At 39.0% G+C, this 12,020-nt stretch overlaps 1 protein-coding gene across 7 annotated transcripts in view; it reads right to left on the bottom strand.

Moving 5' to 3' along the window:
- Window positions 1-12,020, bottom strand: part of NIN (ninein) — a 101,062-nt gene that overhangs the window by 27,400 nt on the left and 61,642 nt on the right. For all 7 annotated transcript variants that reach the window (XM_061157388.1, XM_061157392.1, XM_061157387.1 and 4 more), the window contains 6 exons: window positions 10,937-11,075; window positions 9,023-9,144; window positions 7,421-7,926; window positions 4,190-6,334; window positions 2,796-2,921; window positions 2,618-2,687 (listed from right to left, as the gene is read on the bottom strand). In XM_061157388.1, coding sequence (XP_061013371.1) covers window positions 2,618-2,687; window positions 2,796-2,921; window positions 4,190-6,334; window positions 7,421-7,926; window positions 9,023-9,144; window positions 10,937-11,075 — 3,108 coding nt within the window. The remainder of the gene's footprint in view (window positions 1-2,617; window positions 2,688-2,795; window positions 2,922-4,189; window positions 6,335-7,420; window positions 7,927-9,022; window positions 9,145-10,936; window positions 11,076-12,020) is intronic.

Raw genomic sequence — 12,020 nt, 5'->3', positions numbered from 1 at the left:
TCTCCACTTATAATATCTTATAGACTCTTATCTTTCCAAATCAGTGCATTCAGAAACTGCCATATGCTATATTTTTATGTGGCTGTGAGGTATTCCATGTAGCAAGACATTTCATACTGCATTTATCCATTCTCATACTGATGAAAAAGCAATCTTTTGGAAAATTCATTTATACACGGTGGCATTTTGTATTTAGCATCTCATTTTTGGAAGTGGGGCTACTGGGTCAGAAGGTATGCATACATATTATTGTTATGATTGACATCCCCAAAATGTGTTCTTCATAGCACTACCAACTTATAGTCCTATCAACAATGTATAAGTATATTCATTTTCTCACTCCCTTTTAATACTAGACGAGATCAATCTTTAATTTTTACTGATCTGATATGCAAAAAAAGGAAACATTTAATTTGCCTTTCCGTAATGAATAATGAGGCTAACTTTCTTTTTATACGTGCTCTTTTTTCTGACTTGACCATTCATATCAATTATCCATTTTCAATTGGGTTGTGCAATTTGTAAGAGTACAAAATATATCTGGGATGTTAACACCTTGTCTATTTCAAATGCTAAAAATACTCTTTTCCCAGGATGTCCTTGTCTTTTGACTGTTTCAGACTGATTCTCAAATGGCCTTTCTTCATACAATTGCACATTGTTGAGATTATACAAATTGGGCATTGAATGGCACACACTATCTAAATTAAATCATAATTCTATGAAAATATACATGGACTAACTAGTATTCTATATCTGTAAAATTCTATTCTTAACCTACTGCTTTTAATCATGCTGAAGAAAGAGGAAGGGGCTAACCTAAATGAAAACCACATGAGGAGCTGCAGTCATTGAGACAGTATAATACTGACACAAAAACAGATATATAGACCAATGGAACAAGATAGAAAGCCCAGAAATAAACCCAAGCACCTATGGGCATCTTATCTTTGAAAAAGGAGTCAAGAATATACAACGGAGAGAAGACAGCCTCTTCAATAAGTGGTGCTGGGAAAACTGGACAGCTACATGTAAAAGAATGAAATTAGAACACTTCCTGACACCATATACAAAAGTACACTCAAAATGGATTAGACTTAAATGTAAGGCCAGAAACTATAAAACTCTGAGAGGAAAACACAGGCAGTACATTCTTTGACATAAATCACAGCAAAATTCTCTCTGACTCACCTCCTAGATTAATGGAAATAAAAACAAAAGTAAATAAATGGGACCTAACAAAACTTAAAAGCCTTTGCACGGCACAGGAAACTATAAACAAGATGAAAAGACAACCCTCAAAATGGGAGAAAATAATTGCAAATGAAGCAACTGACAAAGGGTTAATCTCCAAAATATATAAGCAACTCATACAGCTTAATATCAGAAAAACAAATCAAAGCAAATCAGAAAGCCCAATCAAAAAATGGGCAGAAGCCCTAAACAGACATTTCTCCAAAAAAGACACACAGATGGCTAATAAACACATGAAAAGATGCTCAACATCACTCATTATTACAAATGCAAATCAAAACTACAATGAGTTATCACCTCACACCAGTCAGAATGGTCATCATCAAAAAATATACAAACAATAAATTCTGGAGAGGATGTAGAGAAAGGGGAAACCTTATGCACTGTTGGTGGGAATATAAACTGATACAGCCATTATGGAACACAGTATGGAAGATTCCTTAAAAGACTAAATCTACCATATGACCTAGCAATCCCACTATTGGGCATATACCCTGAGAAAACCACCATTCTCAAAGACACATGTATCCCAATGTTCACTGCAGCACTTTACAATAGCCATGGAAGCAACCTGGATGTCCACTGACAGATGAGTGGATAAAAAAGTTGTGGTACATTTACACAATGGAATATAACTCTGACATAAAAAGAAGCAAATCTGAGTCAGTTGTAGCGAGGTGGATGAACCTAGAGCCTCTTATACAGAGTGAAGTCAGAAAGAGAAAAACAAATATTGTGCATTAACACATATATATGGAATCTAGAAAAATGGTACTGATGAACTTAGTAGAGAATGGACTTGTAGACACAGCAGGAGAAGGTGAGGGTGTGATGAATTGAGAAAATAGCACTGACATATATACACTATTATGTGTAAAACAGATAGTTAGTGGGAAGTTGCTAAATAACAGGGACCCAGCCTGGTCCTCTGTGATGACCTAGAGATATGGGATAGCAGGAGGGAAGGGAGGCTCAGGAAGGAAGGGATGTATATGTATATATAAAATTATGACTGATTCATGTTGCTGTATGTCAAAACCAACACAAAACTGTAAAGCGATTTCCCACCAATTAAAAAAAGAGAATGGACCAAACACATAAGGAATAGAGCTAGTTTTTCACAGGTTTGGTTTAGAGATTATCATCTCCCCATTTCCACTGATTATACGGCTTAGATTACACACCCAGAGTCTAGAAATAATGTATACATATTTTGAAAATAATATTTTCAAAAAATAGAAGCTGAATTTAGAATTAGCATGAGGTAAGTTTCCATTTTGAAACTCAGAATTACAACCTTACCATTATTGTTAAAAAAAAAAGAAAATTTTAGAATCAGGAAACACTGAGAAATACCTCTTACCTGTTTCTTTAAATTTTCAACCATCTTCTGAACTGCAGCTTTTTCCTGTTGTACAGTTTCTATTTTTTGCCTAAAGGGACAATGAAAATATAACTTAAGAGTTAGGCTTTAAACACTGAAGTACAACAGTTTTAGTCCTTGCAAAAATGCCTTTAGGATATTTAAGTATATATCTTACCACATTTCTTCCTGAGATCCACTTAATTTCCCTAATTTCAGGTTAGAAATGCTGTCTTCTTCATTTAAAGTAGTAATTTCATTTCTCAAAATAGAATTTTCCTCTTGAAGCTTCTCAGATTCATATCTGCAGTACAGAGATTTTTAAAAAATAGTTATAAAAAGGCCATCATCTGGCATCTCTGGAAAACAGTTTCTAGTAACTTCCAATTAAACCCATATTCCATACCAGTTAAAAAGAAAAGCCTAAATTAGTAGTCTCTTCGTACTTCGAAATCAAGCTATGCCAGACTGACTCATTTCTTTTGGGAAGTAAGAATTTTACTAAAAGACATTAGGGAAGTGTGACTAAAACACTTAAGCACTGAGACAGAAAAGAGACTCAGTACCCATCCTACTTGCTGACTTTCTCATACTGCTTTGAGCAAATAACTCTGTATTTCAGTCTCAAGTCCTGCCTGCTCCTCAAAGACAAAAGCCGTATCATGAAGCTGTATGAGCTTTAGTTTTAAACCCCAAGGTTACCTAGAGAAAGAAAATTCACTACATAAATGAAAGGGACATGTCAAAATATGTACACTAATGGTTACCTTCTAATTTCTTTCATCTCATTATGATTTTTGGAACTAAGAACGGTCTAAAATAAAAAGAGGAAAGACTAAACCTAGAATTATTTTGTTTTTTTCCCATATCATTAAGATATTTCAGACATGATGTAAATTCTACAACTTTTTTGAACCAAATTTGTTAGAAGACTATTGCTATCATATTTTATAAAGTCAAGTGAGCAGTGGTTCAAACTAGTATATTTGTCTCTGTTCTTTCAGCACATTAAAATCTGATAGCTCCTCAAAAAATTGTATGTTCTAAGGTGAATTTCCAATATCTATAGAATATCAGCATGCACTTTAAGTGATGTAAGTGACAAACCATAAGCCATGAAACACATTTTTCCCCATATTAGTATAAGAAGAAAGTTCTTATCTACCAAGTGAGTTAATAATACACAAAAGGCATTCATTCTCATATAACTTGTTTCATCAAAATGAGAAAATAATGTTTAGCCAAAGGAAAAAAGTCTGTCCATCCAAATGAAGTGCTAGAAAAGAGTTAAAGACGACATACAATGATGATGCACATGGTTAAAACAGCGAACACTCTCCGTTATGAACTTTCACCCCCCAAATGAACATTTATTTCCTATAGAGGAAGGAGTGCCTCCTAGGCTGGGTTATTCTACTTGTTAATACAACACAGAAGCAGAAGGGAGTCTAAAGTACTGCTCTCTTTTTGAAAACTAACAGGTTAGTTTCTCTAGGCACAGCAAGCAGCAGAAGTTAGATCTGGTGAGGTGCTCTGTGAGGCTCCGTGAAGTGTAGAAGGTACATACATTACCTCAGAAGCTCAACTTTCTGCTGCATCTCACTGCATGTGATTTGCAGGTCATGCATCATTGCCTTCAACTCTTCCTCCTTTTCTCCTTGAGAAGGTACATCTTTTTGCTTGACTAAAGCAGTGACTCTTTCCCTCAACTTTCTAGTCAGCTCCTGCAGCTTTTTTTTCTCCCGTTCTAACTCCGCGATGGTGGCCTGGTGCTGACAATGCTTGTCTTGAAGGCCGAGGAGAGCAGTGTTCTCCTCCAGTATAACTCGGTTCTGTGCTCCAGGCTTGTCTCGATGTGTCTGGAGTGTTCCATGTAGCCAGGCAATTTCATGTGCTTTTACTTTCTCTAAGAGCTGTGTATTCTCCTGTTCTAGGTACTGGTTTTCTTGATACAAATGTTCTTCTATAATATGGTGCACACTCATAACATTTGGTACATGCTCATCCAGTGTTTGGTTTCGTTCAAAGACCTTTTCATCAGGTCCGACTTCCAGGTTATCCAAATGGGCTTCCCATAAGGAGAAGCAGTCACACTGCAGTGCTGCTCTTTCTCGTAGCTTCTCAATCTTGCCTTGAAGTCTCAAAACCAGAACATGCAGTTCCTCGTTTTCTCTTTTGATCTCATTGTAACTCTTTTCCAGGCTAAGGAATGTGTCAGTCATTTCTTCAACCTTCTTTAGCTCATCCTGTAATCTGAACATTTCTGAAGTGAGCTCTTTATTACTTTCTAGTGCTTCGTCGTAGCGAGTCTCCATCATCCTCAGCTCTTCCTGAAGACATTCATTTTCTCTACTGGCATCTTCGTATAACAGTTTATACTTGGGGGAAGCTTCAGAAATTCTTTCAAGCATCTTCAGTTTCTTTTTTAGCACAGAAACATCAAACAGTAGGTCCTGTTTCTTTTCAGACGCTCGATCGCAGTCTGCACGTAAGATCATTAACTGTTCCCGAAGCTGGCCAACCTGGTTCTTCAGGTCCCAGGTTTCAGTTCTGGTCTCCTCACTATTTTCAAGCTCGGAAAAACTCTCTATTGATGCTTCAGACTCCTCTACTCTGACCTGTCTCTGACCAGAGCTCGCCCCTGTACTTTCGAGGTCACGGACGTCATCACCTTGTAGGTCATTGAGAATACGCTGCGTGGTTCCACCTTCTGCTTGTTTGATTCGGTTTGGCTGTAAAAATGGCTCTGTTTGTTCCACTGAATTTCCAAAGAGCCCAGTAGCTGGTTCATCTAAACAAGAAGACATTATTGACTCTGGTTCTAATTTTTGCAGCCTCTGCTGCAACCTAGAAATTTCAGTTGCCATTTTCACATTTTCCTTCACTGCTCGTTCATGGGCTCTTTGCAGGCTTAAGAGAACATCTCCATTCTCTTCCAACAGCTGTTCTCCTTGCTGAAGCAGGGACATGGCACCATTTTCTTCTGCCTCCTCCCCTCCTATCACCTGACAGCTATTCTGAAGCCTGGAGGGAGGAGGCACTACCTGCTCCATCTCCTTGATTTTATTCTGGAGCCTGGAGATTTCTGTGCTCATCTCAGCCCTCTCTCGATCTGCTTTCTCACAGGTTGCTCTGTGGACACTCTCCATGACCAGAAGCTTGGACATCATTTCCTGCGTCTCCTGGTCATGTTCCCTTTGCAGCCGTTCAAGCCTCTGGCTGACCAGTTGCTCTGAGGTGCCCGCGTGGCACGGGACCTGCTCACGGTCCTTCAGCTCTCTTTCGTGACTGCTCTTCAGCTCAAGTATCTGGTTGGACAGGAGACTTTGCTGACGTTCAGACACGTTTCTCAGATCTTCCAGGTCCTGTAGCAGCTGCTCTCTCTCAACAACCATACTATTCAAATGCTCCTTGTATGTTTTCTCCAGCATCTCTCTCTCCTGGGTGAGGACCAAAGAGGTTGCTTTCTCCCTCTGCAGAGTCTCTTTGAGCTGCTCCTGGGCTTCCGCACATTCCTGGGTGAGCTCGTCCTTCTCGAACTCCCACTGGGACCTCTCCTCGCATTGCTGGTCCAGGAGCTCCTTCAGCTGTTGGCGGTAGTGCGCCTCCAGGCTCCGCAGGGCGTGTTCATATCTCTCAGTGACTTTCTGACAGTCAGCCTGAAACTGGGCTTCTATCTGAGAGGTTCTTCTATTACACTCAGTTTCCATTTTTTCCCTAAATGTGGTCAACATACAGCATTACTGAAACTGTCATCAACTCTAGAAGCAAACAAAAAACATTTTCCCATGCATAGAAGCAGCCAAGCAAACAATTTAAATATTTTCTAAAAAATGGTCTTCTCTTATTTCTATACTCAGAAGGGATCTCATTTCTGAGCACCAACACTGGCAGCCAGAATTAATTTAAAAGACTCACTCACCTCTCTCTGCATTTAAAAAGAAGATTTAGAAACCAAATTCTCTGGCACACTCCCAGATATTCATGGAGTTTTAGCCAAAAACTTACAGTGCTTTCTCATTAAATGTTCAAATACATATTACCCTAAACCCTAAATGGGAAATACATAAAATTCTTTCATTTTAATTATGTATACCCTGGTGCCTCAGATGGTAAAGAAATCTGACTGCAATGTAGGAGGATCCAGGTTTGATCCCTGGGTTAGGAAGATCCCTGGGAGAAGGAAATGGTAACCCACTCCAGTATTCTTGCCTGGAGAATTCCATGGATAGAGGAGCCTGACAGGTTACAGTCTGTGGGGTCACAAAGAGTCAGACAAGACTGAGTGACTCTCTGTCTGTCTATATGTAGTTATATAAACCATACATATATGTTTTGCTTTCTATTTAATGAAGTACCACCAAGTTAAAGTATGAAGCACCAAAGCCCTCAAAAGCACCTGAGGTTTCACATGAGGAAAGTAAGCACAAAACAGTGTTTCATAATTCTGGGAGGAAATGTAACTTTGCCCAGAATCTAATAACTTATAAAAGGCCTTTCTAAGAAAACAATAGGACTAAACAAAAAAGAAATCACATTTGTGATAATCTTATCCTCATCTGGTACCTTAAAAAGTACATGTCTGATAAAAAAAAACTTTCCTCTTAAAAAAAAAAGTTTCAATAATCCCAAGGTAGGCTTATATCTAAACAAGGACAAAACATGTTGAAAAACTAAAAAAAGAATTCTAGTCAGTAAGTGGGCTCTTACACCCTCTGATTTTTCAAAGTCTCCTTTACTGACTGGGACTTGCGGTGCCCCTGAGGACTGGTGTCCTCTCCTCTACTTTCCCCACTTTCTTACCTTCCCTCATGTAGTTCCCTTTGGTGTTTTTCCAAGAGCTCTTTTTGCAATTCCTCTTTCTCAAGAATGTGTTTCTCCACCAGGCTTTTCAGCTGCTCCTGGTGAGCTTGTTCTAGTTTCTGAGTCAAGCCCCTCACCTTCTCCTCTGTCCAGGCGCCATTTTGAACAAGTTTTTCCCTCTCTCTGTTAAAGCCTTCCTCCACCTGCTCCAGCCTAGCCCTGAGGGCCATCTCATGTTCCAGCCGCAGCTCCTCCTGCACGTGAGTCTTTTCCTCAGCCCACATCATCTGCAGCTGTTTTTTCTCCTCCTCATGTCTGCAGATAGCCATGTGTTGCGCCTCCTTGAGTACTTCTGTTTGGCCCTGAAGTTCTGCAATTTTATTTTTAAGGTCACTTATTTGTTCTTCTAAGATGTGTACTTCATTCTCACACTTGAGCTTCATGTTCTCCTGCTCCTTTTCAAAGGCAACTTTGGTTTCATCTAGCTGCTTTTCATAATAGTTCACCTAAAGCCAGAAAGTGAAACCACCACAGTGTTATTCAAGTCAAGGCCATGGAAAGGCGATGGGGCAGTAAAGACTTTTTTCTTACAAGACATTTCTGAGTTTTCCTATTTTTGTTTTAAAGTAACAATTCAAAACACATTAAATATTTTTTAGTCAGGCATGGTTTGATTTCCTTTGTAAATTGGTTGAATGTTATTAGTTTCTAAACAACTCTGTTAAAACTAACTAGACCTTCACATAGACACTGTATTTCTTCACAGGCATCCTTTCCAACTGCAAACTGAAGGTCTTAACATAGATAATTATATTTAAGTATTTATTTAACACCTGTCAGGTATTCTGCAGGCCTCATGGGAACACAAGTTGGATAAGACACCGCTCCCTCTCTAGACATGGTTATGACAAATATAAAGAAAGTGTACTACCAGTCAGAATAAAACATAAAAACATGTATAGGAAAAATACCTACAATGAAACCAGAGGACTCCAAGGAGGTGAAAATCATGTTTGGTTGGGAGAATTCAGGAATATAAGAGGTAGCATTTAATGTAAACTCTGAAGGTTAAGTAGACTTTCAAGAGGTAGAAAGAAATAATAACATAGCATGTAATAGCATGAGCAAAAGAGGACAGTTTGATGAAGAGCAGCAAACTACCTGGTTTGGCTGGAAGATAAAGTAACTCAAAGGAATGATAAAAGAGAAGACTGGAAATATAACCTAAAGCAACATGTAAATAGTTTTGAAAACCAAGATTCAGAACTTGTACCTAATTTAGGAGGTAATGCTATATCAAAGGACTTTTTAAAGTTTTTTTTTAATGAGTTGGAAATAATGTAATGACCTTCAAGCTCCATGCTGGCTAGGACTGAAGATATTCCATTTTTAAGAATCTCTCTCCTACAAGGAAGAGCCCTCAAAGGCCCCTTGGCCTGTGAAAGTATCCTGAGGAAGTGAGTTCCTGGTAGCCACCCAGATGCATGAGGAAATGTACAGAAAGTGCTGCTCTGGGAGAAGAAAGAATGGAGAGTGTCGTACATGCAAAAGCTTGTCAGAGCTCAAAGAAATCAGAGAACAGGATTGAGAAGAAAGTCTTACTTTATCTTCAAGCTCCAGTCTTAGGTGACACAAGTCCCTGTGATGTTGTTCTTTCATCTGTTCGATGACCAGCTCTGCCTCGATGCTCATATTCAGTGGATTGCATTCTTCAGAACCAAGCCCTGAAAACACATGGGATCTGTTGACCCGGCTGCAGGTTCTTTCAATAACACAACTGGTATTAATTATAGAATCCTAAATTGCAATAGATGATATCTACTAGGAAACAGCAGAATCCAAGAGTGGTCTCTTGTTTTCAAGCATGAGGGAAAATGAGAAAAAACAAAGACAACAGATTTTCCATGTAGAGGCAGTGTATCAAACCTTACTAGAAGTCAATAGGACAGGAGGTGGGAGCAGATGGGGAAAATGTTTCTTAAAAGTGACATCCTGCTAATGAAAATGCTGCAGAGTGAGGCAGTATGATCAAACCAACCAGCCTTCTTGCCATCCAACAAATACTGGGTGCCAAATCAGCAGAAGGGAATGTGGCAGGAGGATGAATGGCCAGCATACTTGCTATGCTTTGAGGTGTTAACTTCATGGATCAAGAAGTTCAACCCACCACTCAACATTACAGGAGACTGAGCACTATAATGCTAATTTCCTGTAGTGCAGGTGGGGCCTCATCTTAAATTATCAGCTAAAGTTATTTAAAAGAATAGAGCATAGGTTAGGAACCTGGATATAGGCAGATTCAGTAGAAAACTATCAACTCATTCCATAGGAGTTCACCTCTGCAACTGCCCACAATGGTGACTGAGACAAACATTGAAATGTGAAGCACACGCTGAGGGTTGAGTTAGTGCACAGATGAAATGATTACATCTAATACTAAGGCAGGGGATTAATATTAAGGCAGGGGAATTGACAATTAAGGCAATCTGGAATTGACAATCTTTGGGCTTTCTCTATATCTGTGATGGCATTCCCCATCTGAGAAGTGATACCTGGGGTGTAAAGCATCCCAAGATGGCACAGTCTCATGTACCCATGATTAGAACTCCCAGCCCTTGCTCATCTACGGAAAAGCCCAGAAAAGCTTCTGAGATATATCAGTTGGGCTCCATCCTTTTACCATAGTACGGCTACAGAGTACAGACTTAGAGGAAAAGTATTCAAGCCTCTTCCTGTTCCCTCCTCACTCCCTTATTTACTGTAGAATAAATAGGTAAGGAGAAGAATAAACAACCATCGTGAGAACCTGTACTCCTGTTCCAAGTAGCAGTGGGGAAAACTATTTACAATGAAGAATTCATTATAAACCCTTCCTGAAATTCATATTCAACACACTGGAGGAAAGAGGCAGGATATGAGGAGGTAGGAAAAGAGCTGATAATGAACATAGGAGGGTTCCCAAACAGCTCTGCCTTCCAGCTGTATTACTCAAAATCCTCCCCAAGGCACAGGCACCAACATTTATTTATCTTATTTGTTGTTTTTGCAGGCATTTAGCACAACTAGCGTAAGGAAATCAAATTCTGGGGTTTCTGGCTGGCTCACTCTTCAAAACATTGTCATACCAGTTAGGCACTGTTTTAGAAAGGGAGGATTCAGCAATAACTCAGTGACTGAATTCTAACTCTCCCAAGGCCTGGATTTGCAGACTCATGGCCAGTTTTTTTTAAATATCCTTGTGGTTTGATTTTTCCATTTCTTTGTTGATGTGTATCAAAATCAGATGGAAATATTCTCATAAAGACTTCAAGGACAAATGAAAAAAACATACCACAAGTGAAACAACTCAAGAAAATAGCATTGCCAAAGTCTTTTTTTGGGGGGTGGGGGGTGGGGTAGTGCTATGGGGGCGGAGAAGGCAGGGTTGCCAACATTTTGCAATTTTACATTCAACCATGGTTTTAAAATCAAAAGTCAAGGCACAGACTCTGAAAAGATGGTGTCTGAATGGCTTACCCTGGTCAGGCTCGATGCAACCACTGTTAATATCAAGTTCTTCTGACAGTGAGTTCTTCAAGGGAAGCCTGAATACTTTGCCTTGGGTACGATATTCTTGCAGTTCAGACTGGAGTTCGTCTACTTGGTCTTGTAATAGCTGGAGTTTGAAAACCAATATAAATCTTAGATGTGATGTCAAAAACAAGCAACGGAAAAAAAAAAAACAGATAAACTGTACATCATCAAAATTAAAAACTTCTGTGCTTCAAAGGATACCAACAAGAAAGTAAAAAGACAACCCACAGCACGGAAAAAAAGAAAGTTTTTGCACCTTATATATCTGATAAGAGACTTGTATACAGAATATATAAAGAACTATTACAACTCAATAATAAAAAGACAAATAACACATTTAAATGTTCAGCAAAGGATCTGAAGAGACATTTCTCCAAAGAAGATATATTGACAAGCACATGAAACGATACTCAATGTTATTAGCCCTCAGGGAAATGCAAATCAAAGCCACAATGAGATTCCACTTCATATCCACTAGGATGGCTGAAATAAAAAGGACATAGAGTAACAACTGTTGGCAAGGATAGAGAGAAACTGGAACTCTCATACTGTTGGGAATGTAAAATGGTGCAAATATTTTGCAAAAAATTCGGCAGTTCTTCAAAGGTTAAGCATACAGTCATCATGTGATTCAATCCCACTCCCCAGTACATACCCAAGAGAAATGAAAGCATCTGTCCACACAAAAGCTCACACACAGATTATTCACAGCAGCCCATTATTCACAATATTTGAGATAACTCAATGTCCATCAACTAAGGGATGGATAGATAAAATGTGGTATATGGCTATGTTATGGAATATTATGCAGCAATAGAAATAAAGTACTGATACATGGTACTACATGAATAGAGCTCAAAAACAATACGCTAAATGAAGGAAGCCAGTCACAAAGGTCGATATACTGTATAAATCCATTTAAAGGAAATGTAAAAAATAGGCAAAACCAAACAGACAGCAAATAGAGTATTAGTTGCCTAGGCTGGAGGTCATGGGAGAGCTTACAGCTAGGTGGACTGGGAGTTTC

The sequence above is a fragment of the Dama dama genome, chromosome 12 (genome assembly GCF_033118175.1).
Source record: "Dama dama isolate Ldn47 chromosome 12, ASM3311817v1, whole genome shotgun sequence".
Taxonomy (NCBI): domain Eukaryota; kingdom Metazoa; phylum Chordata; class Mammalia; order Artiodactyla; family Cervidae; genus Dama; species Dama dama.
Note: the sequence above shows the minus strand (reverse complement) of the source record. Positions and strands in the feature narration are given on the sequence as shown.